Source organism: Ogataea polymorpha (genome assembly GCF_001664045.1).
Source record: "Ogataea polymorpha strain NCYC 495 leu1.1 chromosome Unknown OGAPOscaffold_3, whole genome shotgun sequence".
NCBI classification, from domain to species: Eukaryota; Fungi; Ascomycota; class Pichiomycetes; order Pichiales; family Pichiaceae; genus Ogataea; species Ogataea polymorpha.
Window position 1 is genome coordinate 986,031 of NW_017264700.1, and position 15,385 is coordinate 1,001,415.

The window sequence follows — 15,385 nt, forward strand, 5'->3', positions numbered from 1 at the left end:
CGACAAAAATTTTTCAAATAGTGCTCGAAAAGTTACACACTTTTGGAACTTCTAATAGTACAAAGCTTTGAGGTTGAGCGTAATTTCGCATCACTAAGCTTGCAGGATGTCCAACAACAAGGTAAGTCTAATAACAGCAAAAGGATTTGCGTGTAATCTGAATCTACCGGGATGAGAATGTCCACCTGTGTGAGTAAAGGAAGCAAGGAGCATGCAGGTCTCACTGCGGCATGAAGCATCACAACCAATTGATATAGAGCACCCAAGTCCAGCAATACCATTCACTAATGCGCTAGAACCTTTACGCCCTTTTGGGTAATGATGTGTCCGACGATGAGGGTGAAATCCTTCCACCAAAGGAAATCGTCAAGAAGACCACTTCTTCCAAAAAGGTTGACGCTCCTCCTCCATCAGCTGACAAGTCCAAGGCTAAGAAGAACAAGAAGCCATCTGTCACTGGTAACGAGGCCGGTTTGAAGTTCAAGAACAAGAATCCTGAAGTTGAGCCACCAAAGTCCACTGAGCGTCGTACTGCTAAGAGCAAGAACTACGACAGACATTCCAAGAGCGGAAAGACCGAGACTGCTAAGTCTCAAAAGACCAAGCTTGGAGATGAAGTCGAGGCTCAGATTGAGGCCGAGGCGGATGCTGCTGAGGAATTGGCTGCAGAGGAGGAAGAAGAGGCTGAGAAGCCAGTCTACAAAACTCTTGATGACTACTTCAGTGAGTTGCAATTGCAACAGGAGGGCCTTGCTGCTCAGCCGAAAAGAGCTCCTAACGCCGGTGCTGAGGACAAGTGGTCTAACGCTGAATTGCTTGTTAAGGAAAGAGAGGTCTTTATCCCGCCAACCTCTGTCAAGCAAACCAAGCAAAAAGCCAAGAAGGCTAAGCAGTACGTGGATGTCGACGTTATCGTTGCTGATGAGGTTCGTGTGCCAAGAGAGAGACCAGCTAGATCCAACAATACCAGAGGTAGAGGAAGAGCTCCAAGAGGTAAGGCACCTAAATCTGCTGCTCCAAAGATCGAACTTAACGACAAGAACTTCCCAGCTCTATGATTTTGGTGGATCAGTATGGTATTTGTACCGACAAATAATATATCCATTAATTGGGAATTAAATTATTATCTGTATTGCGTCCCAGCACACGATTTTTCATTTTTCAAAACTATCCTACTCACAAATTATTATTGTTCTTTATGTTACCGTGCTAGACTTCTAGAAACTTTGTTGAATAATTTATTTGTCAAACATTATAAGCCATACATATAGCGAGCATTTAACGATCAATTTTGCTTCAAGACTGTCAGAATCAGCGTTGATATCACCATTGTCGCTGAAGATTGCGTTTCCGCCCATTTGACCAGACAGATAAACGCGTGCTATAATTACACATCGGTGTCAGCGCTCGTTGTTTAAATTAAATTATTACCCATGCTTCAATCAATGGTCAACATTGCCGACCAATCCGGTGCAGTGAAAAGGGAGCTCTCTTCTCCACTGAACTCGGCTCTTGCATCAGCCACCTCCTCCGCTTCAAACATTACCCCGGATGCCGATAACGAGACTGGCAATCGGTACATCTCGCCTCCAAAAGACAATTTTAAGGCGAGTCCATCCCAGGTGTCTTCCATTTTCAATGCCAATGCCCATGATGGCTCTCCATCTCTTCCGGACAAAGAGGAGCACCAGTCAGTATCTTTTGTGACTCATATCAATGGCAAGCACAAGAAGAAGAGCTGGAAGAAAAATGTGGCCGAGGAGCATAAATCTCTCATTTCGACGTCGTCACCTGAAGGGATTGCAGCTGCCTCCCAAATCACGCCGAACAGAATTGCCAATATCCTGCTCAGCGAGGGACCGTTGCCAATCAGGCATTTGACTGCACATTTAGTTTCACAAATCCCAGCTTTCGGACATCTCTCGCTGTCCAAACAAAGACGTTTGATAATGGCTGCTTTGGAAATGGGGGACTTGCAAACTGGCTGCGTGTTCGAGAAAATCGGGTGGGGCCAATGGGAGGCAAGGAAAGCTTCTGACGAACAAATTATCCAGCGAAATACACAAGCATCGACCGGCAACAGAGACAGGTCTCCTGAAAGTCCTCCTGATAATCACGGCTCTACTAGGGCCAGGCGGAAAGAAAAAAGAGGAAGTAATTCCGCTTTAAGCGTCTCGCCGAAAGCAAGAGGACTTGGAGCTAACTATAGACGAGAGTCAATCACAAACTCAGCAACAGATTTACACAGCACCAAAGTTCCTATTTCGCCAAATCTCAGACCTCTACAGAGTTTGCGAAATTCATTCAAGGAACGAAAATACTCTTTGGACGAGGCTATCGAGTCTTCTTCCTCTGACGATGATGACGATGACGAACTGAATTTAGCTCACTCGCAAGAAGATGACGATGACGGTATGTTTACGTTTGAAGGAGACAACGGTGCTCAAAAGGCAAAGCACATCCTCCGCACGTCTTCATTGTCCTCCACGAACAGGCATCCGTCGTTTGCGGGTATTGCCAAGCCAAGAAAGCCACGCTCTTCATTCACGAGTCAGTCGATCGAGGCTGTTTTTGATGAAAATAGTAATCTGGATTCCGCGTCCATGCCAGATGGATTGATTTCCAAAAGACGTCCTAGAGTCTCGTTTTCCAATTCGTCCAGTGTCACGCGACAATCCTTCTTACGAACCAATATATCCCCTTCAAACGGTCCAGTCATGTTGCATGATCAAAACAGCAGCGTAACGCTTAATACCGTGTCATCTATGGAGAATCTTCATGATCAAGATCGTAATGACCTGGAAAACTACACGGATGAGGAAGACTGGGAGGCGATGGGACCTGCCACGCTAAGGAAAAATAACATGTCTGCTGTGACTGTGCCTGCTTCGAACGTCGCAGTGGAACACAATTCGCCGAGACCACTATCTGTGAAAATGGTCAAACCAGATATATCAAGTCCATTGAGGCCAGCCCTAGCGACGCAGAGTGATGAGGAGATAGCGGCGATAGCCCTTATGGACCTAAAATCTGTTTGAATGAGACGGGGATATGTGTTTTGGGGTATAAACGGTGCTGATTGTCATTGCTTTGTATATTATATAGGTTGAATTTTAAGTGATCAAATTAACGCGACGCGACAAAATAATTTGTGATATTATTGTAAAACATATGAGAGTTCTAACGTCAGAAGAAAAGGAGATAGCAACAGTAAGTATAGGCAGATAAAGCGATCTGACAAATCAGCACCTAAAGGCTAGTATCTGGTACAGCGTATCGAAGATGGTGGAAGAAGAAACGAAAAAGCTCTCTGAAGACTCGGGAACTGATATAAGTGCTACGCCGAGATTCACAGCTGCTCTGGTTGAATTGGTTTACCGTCAATTAACCGACGTTGGGGAGGATTTGGAACTGTTTGCCAAGCACGCAAGAAGAAAGACTATCATACCCGAGGATCTTCTTATGGTGAGTCGTAAGAATAATGCGTTACGCGATATACTGAAGGAGTATCTGGAATCTTTGAACGCAGAAGCAAATCATGCTACAGTCGCTGCTGACACAAGAAGACAGCCCATTTCTGATAGCGATGAGCCCTTTAGCGACTCAAGTCAATCCTAATCTATGGGGTCGATCGGCGCAAGTATATAATTTAGGTCGATTCACGTCGATTGAAGAGGTAAATTTTTTCATCGTTGATTGTATCGGCATGTTCACAGGACAAGTTTGGAAAGCCCGGGCAGGTCTCACTCTCCGTGTTTTTGCACGTCAGTTGACGGGTGGCAAACCTCGGACAATTGAGCCTGTTTTCCACTACGGTTCTGATAGTGTTATTGAACGAGATATGCAGTTAGAGAAATTGAGACTCATTCCTCCAAGTCCAACGGTCTTTGCAAGAAACCCCTACCATGAGGATGTTATGGAACGTTTGCTCGATATGATGAACAAATATGCTTCTCTCCCTTATAGCAAGAAAAACTCCGAAAAGTCGGTTTGGTTATCTTTTGAGGACTACAAGAGAAAAGGGAATGGTGCCAAATGCAAACAGGCAGAGTACAATAAGCTAAAACAGACCCTCGTTAGGTTAGATTCTATAGATCCGCAGCTTAGAAGTCCTGATCTCGAAGAAGTTCTCGACTTCTTCAAAGTCTCGAAGACAGTGAGGGACGTGGAGAAGAAAATAAAGGAATTGGACAGTAAGGGAAGAGCTGTGGCTACTGGAGGAAGAAAAGATTCGAGCGCAAAAGTCTATGTTGTGGAAGGAGAGGGACAGATTTTGGTCAACGGCTTGCCATTTGATGAAAAGTTCAAGAACTTGAAAGACAGAACTAGAATACTACAACCGTTACAAATTGTTGAGTCTGAGACCAAGTATAACATTTTTGCTCTCTCCAGAGGAGGCGGTAGCACAGGACAGGCAGATGCCGTGCGGTTGGCCATCGCTAGGGCTCTTGTCATTCACAACCCACTATTCGAGGACATTTTGCTCAAGGCAGGCTGCTTGTACAGAGATCCGAGATCGGTGGAGAGAAAGAAACCTGGTAAATTGAAGGCAAGAAAGTCTCCAACCTGGGTCAAACGTTGATCGCGTGTATATATTGAGCTCAATATCAGAGTTTGAAATTCGGTAATGATAACCCCAAGTTGCTGGTAACGCTTTTGAATTGTCTGATTGCTCCCGTAAGCAAAGACTTCCGAGTATCGTAATCCGTCACTTGACTACTGGATCTGAATTCCTCCTTTAAGTAGGTTCTTAGTTCCACTTGTAAGGATTTGTTTGGTATTTCTTTTGTTAGTTTCTAAGCAACATTACTTACTGTGAATCGTGCGCAACATGTCTCTATAAGTTCTGGTGATTTGGTTCTTAAGAATGAACTAGTCGTTAGTATACTGAATTTAATATGACCCAAATTTAAAATTCTCAAATTTCAGCTTACATCCTGTAGCCCTGGACTGTGGGACTTCAAAACTCGGCGGGAAGCCAACTGACGTGCAAATGGCATGCAGTGCGCTGTGATGAATAATTCGGCCTCCTCTTTTTGATAAATCAACCTCCGGAAGCACAGCCTTCTTTTAAATTCTCACTCTTGATCTTATATTTGGTAAATTATAGTTTGCACAAGTGCCGACGCCACCCATAAGCTAGTGTATTTCTAGAAAAACGTGTACCTGATTTACGGAACTGAAATGGTGAAAGACACATTCTATTACGACCTTTTGGCGGTCGAGGTGGATGCTGATGAGGTCAAGATCAAGAAGGCATATAGAAAGATGGCCCTCAAATACCACCCAGATAAAAACCCCAACGACAAAGATGCGGAAAGGAAGTTTCAGGAGATTGCCGAAGCCTATCAAGTTCTGAGTGATCCGGAGAAGCGAAAGCTATACGATGAGATTGGCAGAGATGAATTAGCGAAAACTGGAGGAGCCGCTGAGGACCTTGGTCCAAGAGAGCTATTCAGCATGATGTTCGGAGGTGAAGGATTTGAACCGTACATTGGAAAGCTTACACTTCTCACAGCTATGTTTGAGGAAATGGCAGCGGACCCTGAGGCGGAACCTGAGGATATAAAGTTTTCGGAAAGCCAGGAGATTGGAGCTCACAATCCGAACGCCAGCCAAAGTCATCACTCGAAAAAGGACAAGTTCGATATCGAAAAGATGAAACAAAGACAAGAAGAGGAAGCCAAAAAAGTGGAGGAGCTCGCTAGGCAACTGATCGAGAAAATGCAACCAGTTATAGATGCTTCTAGTCATGGATATCTCAGCAACGAGTCGACCACCCAATTCCAAAGCAAAGTGGCAAAGGAAATTGAGGACTTGAAAAATGAGTCCTTTGGTGTTGATATTTGCCATACCATTGGTAAAGTCTACCTTTTCAAAGGACAGTCTTTTCTGAAGTCTCAAAAAGCATTCCTTGGCAAGTTCCACAAAATGTCTTCCTCGCTGAAGCAGAGCCGCAACACCGTGAAGAATGTCTGGTCGATGGTTGCAACTGCTACAGAAGCACAATCTGCTGTGGAGGCTATGGAAAAACTGCAGGTGGATGAGTCAAGCGCAATGGACGAATACGAGAGAGCAAAGTTTGAGAGAGCTATGACAGGAAAGTTCATCTCCGTTGCCTGGGTGTCATCTAAATTTGAAATGGAATCCACATTGAACCAAGTCTGCTCGAAAGTCCTCAATGATAAAACCGTGCCACTGGAGGTGAGAAAAATGAGAGCTGAATTACTTGTATTAATGGGTGCCCTGTTTAAGAACGCTAGACGAGACCCGGACGACGAGAACGAAGTGCAGATGTTCGAAGAACTGATGAGGGAGAGTAAAGAGGTGAAGGCAAGAGATCTAAGAAGGGCGGCTCTGTCTTCAAGAGGATCTCCTCCAACGTCAACTCCAAGCGCTTCGATCAAAACGGCCCCTGAGGAGAAGGCTAGTGATTCGAAGCTGTCAAAGGATAAGAAAGGTCTATTCTCCAGATTCCGCTGACAACTATGGTTAATACTATTAATGTAAGGAAATTTTACCCATAATTGTATAGTCGTGAAGATAGATTATAAATGAACGGCCGAGAGTATCTTAGATACATGCTATATAGCACACAAAAAGGAGCTTGTTTCCAAATTAAAATTCAAACACCCGAGGATCCATACAGCTTAGCCCACTCTTCGAATTGTCTAAGACCTTCTTTTGAAACACTTGGTCTGATGTAATTGAGAGAATTGATGAAATCTTGAAGACAGACAGGCCTGATCTCGTTTTTGGATGTTAGAAGCAATTTGTCTCCTAGCTCTCTTAATGGTCCCATAGCTGCGTCCTTTGCCAAAGCTGTGATATCGGATCCCGAAAACGAGTCCGTCAATTTTATTAATTCCTCTAAGTTCTTGTCCGTCAATGTATGGTTTTGATGCGAAAGAAGCCTCTGTAGTTGGGCTTTCCGGGTATCATATTCTGGAAGCGGGATATATTGCCGCCTCACAAATCTTCTTCTTGCAGCTTCATCTATTGTCCATGGTAAGTTTGTGGCCGCTAGCACCAAAACTCTTTGTAGATCTTCTCCCTGATCTCTTCCAGCTGCGGCCTTGGTCAAATCAGACCACTGAACCAAAAACTCGTTCTTGATCCTCCTTGAAGACTCGTTTTCGCCCTCATTATTTCTGCTTCCCAATAAGGAGTCTATCTCATCCACAAAGATTATTGAAGGAGCAAGTCTTTTGGCCAATTGGAACAACGCTCTAACCAGCTTTTCGGATTCACCAAGATACTTCGAGGTCAGCGAAGACGCGGATATTGAGAAGAACGTTGATTTTGATTCCGTTGCAACGGCGCGCGCGAGCATAGTTTTTCCTGTTCCGGGAGGTCCAAACAACAGCATTCCTCTAGCAGGCTCTCTCAGGCCACTGAACAGGTCTGGCCTCAAAAATGGGTAAACCACTGTCTCCTTGAGGGAATTTTTGGCCGCATCGAGTCCCGCAATATCATCCCAGTGGACTTCATCTCCGTGAACCACAATCTCGTTGAGAATTTGTCTAGCGGAAACAGGATCCACACCTCGCATAGAGGCTATTAATTTGTCTTCGTCGTCTTCAACTGAATTGTCACTGTCCAACGTTTCAGTATCTTTTGTAGAATTATCAGCAAGCACCTTAGGAGCACTTGTCGTAGATCCTTTAGCGGCTGGTGAAGCTCTCCTGGAACCAGACTGAGGCGTTGAAACAGGTTTAGGGGGATTAGGAGAAAGATTAGCTCTGCGGTTTTGGGTTTTGGCGAGTTGTACGTTTGTCGATCGGGGTGGGGATCTGGCAACTCTTGCAGGCGATGCGTGACGGGCAGGTTGACGAACAGCAGTGGGGGCTACCTTTTGAGGAAGTTTGACTTGCGAGGAAATCTTCAACGCCGCCCTTGCTCTCTCTGCTGAAGACTTAGCATGATTCTTTTGCACTTGCTGCTTTTGCTGAAGCGTTGGTTTTTGACGAATATCCAGATGTGACAGATTTTCACCGAGGTCAATTAGGTCTTCATCGTTTTTACTTCTAGCGGTTTTCGATGCAAGAGCGTTTTGTTGTAATTGTCTGAGAGTTTCTTTGTGATGGTACTCCTCTTCGTCAATGTTGCCATCAAAGTCTTGAAATAAGTCCTCCTGTGAGTTCGATGAGTACGGCTTGTTGGCAGATAAACTTTTGGATGGCGCCCATATTAAGTTTGCAGCATGCTTAGCCGTGGCTTGGGACGAGATGGAGTTGCCCAAACTTACGCTAGAACTGTTATTAGCTATGTTCTGATTGGGACGGAGCGACTTAATCAGGGGCTTGTTGACTGGTCTTTTAGAGTTCATCGTTACAGGAGTTGAGGATCTCAAGGTGGGAACGTTCGCTCGCACAGAGTTGGATCTGGAGCCAGGAGGTGATATCTTAATACCAGCAGAACTGGAGGAATGTTGAGGATTGGAATAGACTTTAGACGCCTGAATGGGAAGGGGAGGATTCAGTTTGTTCTCCAGTCTATCCATATGGTCATCCGCCTGTGCCTGCAGAATGTGGATTTCATCCAAAATATAGGACTCCTCGTCCGTTAACTCTACCCCTGCAATACTCTTCTCAAGCGCTTCCACCTTTAGAGCTGCGACTTGATGAAGTGTTCTCCAGCCGTTCAGGGCCTCATTCGAACGGTTATTTTGCTCCAAACTTAGATTCGTTAGCGACGTGTTGGCGATCTCATTGTAAATTTCCAGCAGCCTGGGCAGCGGCGGGCTTGGTTCTTTCTTCTTTCTCGAAAACATGGTATGATAAAACTATCTTAACAAATGATGCACCAATTAAATTAGTCCCTCAGCTGAAACTGAACAGGGATTGAATAGTATGTGTTGTATTTGGCGAGCGCCAGTGTGGTAAACAAAAACGAGTAGGAATTTGAACTGGAGTAAACGAAGCGGTGTTTAGAAAATCAAATATTACTGGTCATATCTCTCCAGCAATTAAACAGGTAGATCGTCTGTTTTATGTTTTACTTTTACTGCAAATTTAGAAACTACGCCAAGGAGGCTGATAACGAGATGCTCAGCCACACACGACAAAAATAGGTGTTGTGTTATATGCTTGTAATGTTGTGGCCATACGGGATCCGCCGTTGTCTGAGTCAACGACGAATTCTTAGAAGCCACATTCTTCTGTCCATACATTTCAACAAGCTACTAACATCGTGAATACTGCTCATTCCAACATCTAGAAATCGTCCCTAACTTAATAGGCGACAATACCGGTCAGCTATGACACCGACCACGACGATGGCCAAACAGCAACCCCTTGGCGGAATAGCTCCCAATTCTGGGCACCAAACACGCTGGTAGCTTGCCAAATAGTATGGAGGTAAACTTTCGATGGGAAAATTTTTAGCTGGGTGAAATTCTTTTTATGTAGGATAAAGAATGCGGCTCAGTTCTAAAGCAAGAAGTTTATCGAGTGGAACAAAATGCTAAGCACAATGCCAATTTGCGCGGCCCACCACACATGCTGAACAACAAAGGGGCATAACTTATAGTTGAATTCCCAAGTTTTCGTCTCTTGGTTGAAATGCCCCGTAATGAGTCCTGTATTTCCGTCAAAGTCACCCATCATCGATCTGACAGTAACCTCTTTTATGTACTTTGGGGAATTTATGCTCTTGGACGCTTGCCACTCTCCTGAAGTGAAGTTATAATTGTAGAAATTCTCACATCCTTCATGGTCATGTCCGGTTACAATGATGCCAGAGTAGTTCCCCTTGAACACTGCATTCATCACAGCCTGAGAAGTGTCGTATTGCAGATGATTTTCGGATTTCAAAAGTCCAATTCTGTATTCGCCGCCAGGGTGGCAGTTGTTTTCGTTGAAATACTCCACCAACGGGCCATCCACGCAAAGACCCTCAGGCTTATACATTGGAATGTGAGTGAGCAAAATAGACGAGCCACTATAATTTCTTTGCTTCAACGTTTCAACAAACTGCCATGTGTAGTCCTTAAACTCCGGTTGCAAAAGAGGTCCGTCCAGGGCAAGGGAATTGAGTACAACTATTCGCCAAGGATGATCTGTATCGTTATCAAATTCTATCCAGTAATTGTCCTTGCCAAAAAGTCTTCTCCATCTAGTCATATGCTGGTAAGTCGTGTCTCCGTAGCCAATGTCATGATTGCCGGAAACGTTGATGAATAGTGGTTCGTGAGTCAGGTTGGCAGAGGACCAGTCGTAAACATTTTCATAATGATAGAACTCCGGCTTCAAAAATAAACCATCCTCAAGGCTTTTCTGAAACCATTCCAGATGGCTCACCCAGTCCACGTCCTTATGCTCGGCTATAAAGTCGAGCTCGGCAAAGGTCTGTTCTTCCGGTCTTGGGAAAAGACGTGTCATATACCTCCTAGTTCTGTTGTAAAATTCTGAATCAGCGATCCACTGAGACGAAAAGAGATCCCCCAACCCAACGACATGAGTGGGATGCAACCTGCTTTTCATCACTCTATAAATATGACCAAGGTAGTAATCGTTGCCAAAATTGTCCAACCGCTTGATATAAGGAGTGGAGGGCCAATTGCCGTTGATCTGCGGATCGCCAAATGCCATCATCCGTATATCACGGGGCTCGGGAAGTTTCTCGCTCGACTCTTTGATAAAGAGTGTTTTGTAAAGATCACCGAAATACGGTATATTTTTGACGCGTTCCCCAAGGAGATCATTGCCATTTTCATAACTATGATTCCACGAACATCTCTCAGGGATGAAGCTTGGATATGTATAAATGTAGAGATTCAGCAACACTGAAATCAGTGTAATGGTCCATGTCAGGCCTCTGAACCAAGCCATTTAGCGGATCCGAATATAAAGTTATAACAAATTATATAAGGTCTTGGTACATCTATACACCAGACCAAGACCTCGGTCTTTACCCAAAGTGACTCTACTTTTATACTAGCTAAATTATACTATACATCAGAATCTACCATAGCTGGTGTAACCGCTTCTTGAGCTGCTCATTTGGTTTTGTAGCAGTTTCTTGAAACCATTGCACAAGTGGACCATGTCAGGATAAAGGTTTCCATGTAGCAGATAACCGTTTGGCTGAACCTTTATGTTCCAAGTATACAGCTTATCGCTCTTGTCGTTCAGCTTGAAAAGCAGGTAGAACCATCCTGGCGACTTGTGGTTGTAACAGAAACAGTAGCATGACCGGTTCTTGTTGGCCTTGGAATACCTGATGAGCCACTCCTTCGTGTCATTGAGAGGTTCGTTTTTGAACTTATCGTGGTTGACAATTTCCTCCACCTTCAAGTACAGGTTGTTGATGTGTGAGACAATCAGTTCATCCAGATCGTGATAGCGGAACTCTCCAACTTGAAGGGTGCGGCCAACTGTATAATCATTGAGCTTGTCTAGCTCTAGCACGTCAAGATGTTGGAAAAGTTGGTTTTCAATCTTCCAGGTGACAGTCAGGTGATCGTTGCCTTTAGAAGACGGTCTAATCACAAACTCTCCGTTGTTCTTGGAAGCAAGGTAGTCCTCTGCTTCACGGGCATTGAAATTGTGGAAGTATGGATGCTTGATGACACGTTTTGTGCTGTTCTCTTTCTTCTCTTTTTCCTGCTCCTTAGCGAGATCCTCACGTTCAGCCTCGAAGTCCCACAGACCTTGGAACTTGTCCACCTTCTTTCCGCGACTGGCCCCCTCAATGTCACGTTTCAGCAAGGACAACTCTGCTTTGAAATTCGCGTAGTCGACTGTTTGAACAACAGCTTGAATTGCTTGTCCATTCTGGTACTTCGTCAGTAAATTTGTGTTGTCTCCGAATTCTAGCGCATTGGATCTGCTAATGTTACACAAAATTCCAGACTGAGTAACGCCCAGCATGAATCTGTTGTCGACCCTTTGCAAAATAACTGAAACTAGTTTTCCGCGCTGGAAAAGCTCCTTCGATTCTCCTGTAAGCATTTCAAAAACCTCATCGTCGCTGAGAATGTGGAACGATTTCCTGAGCTCCTCATAGTTGTTCTGCAACTCTTCCTTGATCATTTCCAAGGTTGCTCTCTTACGATGTCCGTGCTCTTCTAACTGGTCAGCATAACCTTCAAGAAGAAGGTCATCTAATTTCTCGACTCCTTCGTCGTACAGCTTGGAAATGACACCACCTTCTTCCTGTTCAATCTCCTGCTTTTCTTCTTCGCTGAGGTCCAAAGCGTCGCTAGCCATTTTTCTAGCAAGCTCATAATCCTCAGGGTGAATTCTAGTGGCATCCAGGAGCTCAATGTCTTTGTCTGGCCTGTCAGGAACTGGCAGCTCAATGAACGGAGCACAGTTCATGAACACCACCTTGGTGGACAGCTCTCTCACAATCAGCTCGTCTCTCCTCAGCAAAGAGCCCCCATTGGCTTCGATACCTCTGATCAAGCTGCTGGCCTTTCTAGGGCCCAGACCAGCAATGTATTGCAGCATGGTAGAAAGGTAAGGGGACCTAACGGCATCGTTGATCTTAATGCCGACCAGACAGGCAACATCAACGAAGATCGTGTCAATTGCTTCCTTCACCTTATGAGTTGGAAGCAAGTTTTGATGTCTGTGCACAGAAATAGAAGTCACCGCATCCCCCAAAGCCATATATTCTAACAATGGACTCTGAACGTATCTTGCCACACCAATACAGAAACGGGCCACCACTGGCTTGTCACTGAACTCTTCAGCTGCCCGGTCGGAATGCTCATAAAGTCTGCTGGTTTCATTTGGAACGTAGATAACCGGAAGTGGGATTGGGTCGCCCTCGTATTCCTCTTCAACATCAATTTCAACGGTGAGATTGTTCAATCTGACAATGTCCTGAAGCTTTCTGAAAAGATGAGACACTTCGACGTTGTAGCTCGACACAGCGACCACCTCTGGCTTAAAATTCTTGACAATTTCCAAAAATTGCTTCTCAAAGTCTCCGTGTCTGTAATTTTGCTCGAACTTTATGTGGTCAAAAACTGTTCCATCGTAGTCCATCGCAACAGCAATTATTGCAGAATCACGCTTTCCATCACCGTTAGTAATTGCCAAAACCTTTGGAACAGTGCCCTTGGCGGTTGGGAGCGGATGGAACGGAGCCTGGTCCACCTTCTCCATAAAGCTCTGTCTGATTTCGTAAAACAGTAATCTTTCACACGTGTCTCTTAGCTTTTCTTTGACATCAAGAACAATCGATGGAATCAGTTTTTTCAAAGCCAGATCAAGACATTGTCTTCTTAGGCTGTTCCATGAATTACTCAGATCAGAGGTACCATCCGAAGACAAAAACGTAAATAGGTGGTCAGCGAAGTTTGCGAAGGCGTTTTTCAGGCTGATGTCGATTTTCACAAGCCCCAATGATTCGGCTTCCAACATGCGTAAAAACAAATCTGGTTGCAAGGTGAACGACTCCAGAGGTCTGTTGATAGCATACTTAAAGTCAGCATAAGGAGAGCTGTCAGTGATTTTGAGTCTTCCTTTTTCGGTAAGCTTTATATCCACGCTGGCATAGCTCTGGAATGCAAGTCTCAAATGCGCTCTGAGTTTTGGATTGTGGAAAAGCTGCTCAGAAAACATGTGTTTCACAGCGTTGCTTGCTTTCTCCACGGTGTCAAAAAACGAATCCTTTTCAACACACTCTCTGATCAAGTCGTCAGCTTTTTTGTCGATGTCGTCAACCAGGTAAATCTTGTTGTTCGAAAAGACGTTCTCTCCAAATTTCTCCGCATTGATACCTATTTTATCAATCACTTCGTAAATGGGATCGCTTTTGATTCTCTCAAAGATCTTGTATTTGGAATGCGACTTCTGCTTCCCCTTCGTCTCTTCAGGATAAAGCTCGCGCTGCCTTGCGCTGTATGTAAAAGAAAGATAATCTTGAAGATCCTGCAACTCAGTCACTGTCTTGGCAGACTCAGTATACTCATCGTACAGAGTATCGACCGTGTCCAATAACTTGAATTGCTTTTCAATGTTCTTCTTTTTCTCCAGAAGGGCATAGAAGTCTATGTCGAGCTGCACGATTCTCCAGAGATCGTCCTCGGTCAGCAGTTTTTGGACTCGTAACTGTCCATCTTCACGATAAGTGTAAAGTGTGTAGTCCTTTCTGCAATTCCATATACTTGGAACTTCTAGGTTGTCCTTTGAGACGAAATACACAATTTGGGCAACAGCCTTTTGGAATGGTTCAACGAGATCTTCTTTTCCAACAAAGAAGGCCTTTTTCTCCTCGAGCAAAACTTTAGAGACCCAATTTTGTTTGAGTTGAAACTCTTCATCGTTCAGATCATAGTTAGTTATCCGCTCTCTGTAAGACTGGTATCGCTCTGGAATATCTGTTAGTCTGATTTCTTGATCTCTGTCAGTCAAAAGATGCTCTTTCAGCTCTTCAAATTCAAAGACCTTGTTCAGCGCATGAGTCTCCTTGGAAATTTTTTTAACCGCGTAACCTTCCTCATCGACCTCGTCTTCCATCTCCGGCTCTTCGTCGAGACTTTCGGCTTCCAAAGCCCATGCATACTCCTCTCCGTCACCAAATATTTCGTAAAGTTCATCAAGCTTGTCTTGGTCGAATTGCGAGTTGGAAGCTAGATTTGCCTGCTTGGCTCTTGCCGATCTCATCCTGGCAAGACGCTCATCTCTCTCTTCCTCATCTTCGGAGAACTCGTCGTCTTCAATGAAATCATCAAATTCCCCGAGAAGATCTTGCTGTCGTTGCTGTCTTAACTTTTTAGAGGTCTCCATCAGATCATCTTCCTCCTCCTCCTCTTGTTCTTCTCCTTCCTCGGCGTCCTCTTCCCCAGCACCTTCTTCATCCGAGAACATATCCGTCAGGCCTTTGGAGGTCGGTCCTGCCGACGTTTCATCGTCACCTCCTCTTTTAAGACGCTTGAACTTGGTTTTTTCTGCTAAATGACGGGGTAGCTCACCAGCATTTTCTCTGAGCAGCTCCAAGTCATCCTCATCAAGTTCGTCATCCTCCTCAAGCTTCCTGATGGCTTCCCTCTTTCTCTTTTTGTGCTTACGACGTTTCCTGCGCTCGTCCTCATCTATGCTCTCGTCTTCTTGACTGCTCTCCTCATCGTCCACGATGAACCCTTCCCGCACTTTGCGTAAAGCTTCCTCGTCCTCATCTTCGTCCTCGTCCTCTTCGGAGGAGTCTAGAGCTGAGACCTCGTCGTTTGCGTTGTCTTCAGCATCCTGTTCGGCTACATTTTCAATAAAGTCCTTGCCGGTTTTCAGTTCGTTATCGTCCTCGGCAACAATGCTGCTCTCACGGTCCGACATAGTGTCAACTCGTAGCTCAATGAAAGCCTCTTGTCTACTTGATGTATTTCTGCGAACCTGCACAAGGTAAACGTTGTGGTTGACTGGGCGATTTTTAT

General features: G+C 44.7%; 8 protein-coding genes across 8 annotated transcripts; 5 read left to right on the top strand and 3 right to left on the bottom strand.

The window, feature by feature from the left end:
- Nucleotides 1-106: 106 nt before the first annotated feature.
- On the top strand, nt 107-1,086 carry OGAPODRAFT_76195 (uncharacterized protein; the record flags this gene model as incomplete). The annotated part of the gene is made up of 2 exons (XM_018356142.1): nt 107-121; nt 297-1,086. The coding sequence occupies 2 exons, from the start codon at nt 107-109 to the stop codon at nt 1,056-1,058; spliced, it is 777 nt and encodes a 258-aa protein (XP_018211607.1). The 3' UTR covers nt 1,059-1,086.
- Nucleotides 1,087-1,426: 340 nt separating this feature from the next.
- OGAPODRAFT_16264 (uncharacterized protein) lies at nt 1,427-3,131 on the top strand. The gene has a single exon (XM_018354302.1). The coding sequence runs from the start codon at nt 1,446-1,448 to the stop codon at nt 3,036-3,038; it is 1,593 nt and encodes a 530-aa protein (XP_018211608.1). The 5' UTR covers nt 1,427-1,445; the 3' UTR covers nt 3,039-3,131.
- Nucleotides 3,132-3,282: 151 nt separating this feature from the next.
- Nucleotides 3,283-3,618, top strand: OGAPODRAFT_7941 (uncharacterized protein; the record flags this gene model as incomplete). The annotated part of the gene is made up of 1 exon (XM_018356455.1): nt 3,283-3,618. One exon carries the CDS (start codon nt 3,283-3,285, stop codon nt 3,616-3,618), a length of 336 nt encoding a protein of 111 aa, XP_018211609.1.
- An 82-nt stretch (nt 3,619-3,700) lies between these two features.
- OGAPODRAFT_16265 (uncharacterized protein) lies at nt 3,701-4,783 on the top strand. The gene has a single exon (XM_018354303.1). The coding sequence runs from the start codon at nt 3,707-3,709 to the stop codon at nt 4,580-4,582; it is 876 nt and encodes a 291-aa protein (XP_018211610.1). The 5' UTR covers nt 3,701-3,706; the 3' UTR covers nt 4,583-4,783.
- Nucleotides 4,784-5,127: 344 nt separating this feature from the next.
- OGAPODRAFT_16266 (uncharacterized protein) lies at nt 5,128-6,512 on the top strand. The gene has a single exon (XM_018354304.1). The coding sequence runs from the start codon at nt 5,185-5,187 to the stop codon at nt 6,481-6,483; it is 1,299 nt and encodes a 432-aa protein (XP_018211611.1). The 5' UTR covers nt 5,128-5,184; the 3' UTR covers nt 6,484-6,512.
- Nucleotides 6,513-6,524: 12 nt separating this feature from the next.
- On the bottom strand, nt 6,525-10,820 carry OGAPODRAFT_16267 (uncharacterized protein). Its single transcript, XM_018354305.1, has one exon. It carries the CDS (start codon nt 8,771-8,773, stop codon nt 6,626-6,628), a length of 2,148 nt encoding a protein of 715 aa, XP_018211612.1. The 5' UTR covers nt 8,774-10,820; the 3' UTR covers nt 6,525-6,625.
- OGAPODRAFT_23975 (uncharacterized protein) lies at nt 9,432-10,832 on the bottom strand (the record flags this gene model as incomplete). Its single annotated transcript, XM_018355258.1, has 1 exon — nt 9,432-10,832. The coding sequence occupies one exon, from the start codon at nt 10,830-10,832 to the stop codon at nt 9,432-9,434; it is 1,401 nt and encodes a 466-aa protein (XP_018211613.1).
- Nucleotides 10,833-10,926: 94 nt separating this feature from the next.
- OGAPODRAFT_16268 (uncharacterized protein) lies at nt 10,927-15,371 on the bottom strand. Its single transcript, XM_018354306.1, has one exon. It carries the CDS (start codon nt 15,285-15,287, stop codon nt 10,959-10,961), a length of 4,329 nt encoding a protein of 1,442 aa, XP_018211614.1. The 5' UTR covers nt 15,288-15,371; the 3' UTR covers nt 10,927-10,958.
- Between the last annotated feature and the right edge of the window lie 14 nt (nt 15,372-15,385).